Source organism: Galeopterus variegatus, unplaced genomic scaffold (genome assembly GCF_000696425.1).
Source record: "Galeopterus variegatus unplaced genomic scaffold, G_variegatus-3.0.2 Scaffold306, whole genome shotgun sequence".
Lineage (NCBI taxonomy): Eukaryota > Metazoa > Chordata > Mammalia > Dermoptera > Cynocephalidae > Galeopterus > Galeopterus variegatus.
The window spans coordinates 595,646-597,979 of NW_007726417.1; the positions used below are offsets into that span (position 1 = coordinate 595,646).

A 2,334-nucleotide genomic window follows, 5' to 3' on the forward strand; every position below is an offset into this window, starting at 1 on the left:
ACATGATGATTTATCTCATTATTTTTGACAACTGCAGATTTGCCCTATTTGCCATTAGTGACTATTTTTCTCCATACAAATACAGTTATAATTAATATTCTTGTACATATATCTTTGAATATCTATGCTAGTATTCTATAGTTGAGATTTCTTGAAGTGAGATTACTGGGTCAAAAAGTTTGATAGGTACTACCAAATTAAATTATCCTTCCATCAACAGTGTATAAGGATCCTGATTTATCCCATTCTTGATATCTTAACATCTCTTAACATCAACCAGTATAACATTTGCCAATTCTCTTTTTATATGATACTTAAAAACTGCTAGATTAAGGAGGAGCTAAATTCTGTTTGACATTGAGACTGGTGTCATCTTCAGAGATCAATTACCAGGTTCCCAATANCTGTATGGGATCCGAACCCTCGGCGGGAGCGCCGCTGCACTCCCAAGCGCCGCACTCTACCAAATGCGCCACCGGGCCAGCCCCTTATTTTGGTTTTAATTCACATTTTCCCAATAATAGTAAGGTTGAGTGCCAAGGTTTAATTTGCATTTTCCCAATAATAATATGATTGAGTTCCATTTTATTTATTTTATTTTTTATTTTTATTTTTCTGCTGGCCGATAATAGCAAAATGGTACCAGGGTTCTGATTGAACCTTGGACCGTTTCATATATTTATTAGCTATTTGAATTTCCTCATCCGTGAAGTGGCTATTCAAGTCTTATGCCTCTTTGTTGTATTGCCTGCCTTCCTCTCACTGATCTGCAGAAATTTTTTATATATTCTGAATACTAATCCTTTGTAGGTTCTATGAGTTGCTGATATCATCTCCTACTTAGTAGTTTCTCATTTTATTCTCTGATGATCAAAATTTTTAAATTTTGATGAAGTCAGATTTATTTAATCTTTTACTTTATGGTTTATACATCTTGTATCTTGTTTAAGAAATCCTTCCTTATCCTATGATCATGAATATCTTCTATATTCCCTTACAAATTTGTCTTTCAAATTTAGATCTTTAGATCTCCTGAAATTTATTTTCATGAAGAATGTGAAGTAGGGGTCTCTATGTCTATTTTTTNAAATTCTGTTTGACATTGAGACTGGTGTCATCTTCAGAGATCAATTACCAGGTTCCCAATAACCCCATCTTCCTCCACTCTGATAAGCACTAACGTTCTAGGAATTTGATTAAACCTTTCTGCTATCAGGAGAATCGTATTCTGCTTTTCTTGCTTCTCCTATTTTCCCACAAGTTGACATTGAATAGAAAGGGCTGAGATGTGTGTTTATCCTGGTCTCCATTTCATCTCTCTTGTCTATTCTTAACCACCGATTCCAGAGTGACTCTGGTTTAAGGAAGGTCATTCTCTTGAAACTTACTGGTTTTCTTTGCATTGCCTTTGAAGGGATCACAGGGACACTGCTTTTTTGGCAGCCCGGGCACTGTCATGAGTTTTCTTTTAGGGGCTCTCAGGAACCAATCTGAAATAACAGTGTTGCTGCTTAGATGGGAGGGTTAATATATTTGAGAGTGGGGAGTAGGGAAGGGCTTTACTTGGTATCTTCTGTACCTTCCAGTTCCTCTTTCATACTGCACTGGGGTGGGAAAAGGGGTCAACACAGAACAGTGGAACATGCAGCTATTTGAATACCAGAATGTCTGAGTTGTTTTTCCTGACCTGTGTGGACAAGGATTTGGTGCAGGTCTGGAGGGGGCATGAAGATATCATTGGGTAGTCCAAAGAATAAGGAGTAAGACCTAGGTGTCAGCCTTTTAGTGGCGCTTTACCTTGGGCAAGCCATTTTGCCTCTCTGCTTTTAGTCTGTCCTGTGAGTAAAATAAGGCTGAGAGTAGAATCCAGGAAGCTTTTGGAAGTCCAGGAAAAGCCTTTTGGAAGGCAGCCCTGGGCTCTTTGGGAAAAGGGTAAGGGGGAGGAGTATCTTGAGATTTGGCTGGCTCTCATCCTGGAGGCGCCCAGTTGTTGCCTGAGACTCAGGAAGAAAGCAGGCATTGGTGCTGCGTGCGATGGGCTGGAGGAGAGGGGAATGGGTGAGGTCAGCTGAGATAATATCTTCACTGGCCCAAGGGAGAGAGCTGGGGTCATGGTGGTGCCATTGCTGTTGTTGATGCTGAGTTACTGACCTTTGCACCCACATCCTTGGCCGCCTTCCTGGAGCCACCTCCCAGAAGCCTGGCGTTGGTCCCTATGGCCTCTGGCGACCCCTGTCGGAAGGAAAGAGGTCACTTCCAGACATTGGAAAGGGAAGGAGCCAACAGCATTGTGCTACCTACGTCAGCACAGTTCCATTTTTCCTTTTTTTTTTT

At 40.9% G+C, this 2,334-nt stretch overlaps 1 protein-coding gene across 1 annotated transcript in view; it reads right to left on the minus strand.

Annotated features, from left to right (window-relative positions):
• The window catches only part of CXCL17 (chemokine (C-X-C motif) ligand 17), a 15,229-nt gene that overhangs the window by 3,471 nt on the left and 9,424 nt on the right, over positions 1-2,334 (minus strand). Inside the window, exons 2-3 of the mRNA XM_008567252.1 lie at positions 2,152-2,232; positions 1,389-1,490 (exon numbers count right to left, since the gene is read on the minus strand). Of these exons, the coding sequence (XP_008565474.1) occupies positions 1,389-1,490; positions 2,152-2,232 (183 nt within the window). The remainder of the gene's footprint in view (positions 1-1,388; positions 1,491-2,151; positions 2,233-2,334) is intronic.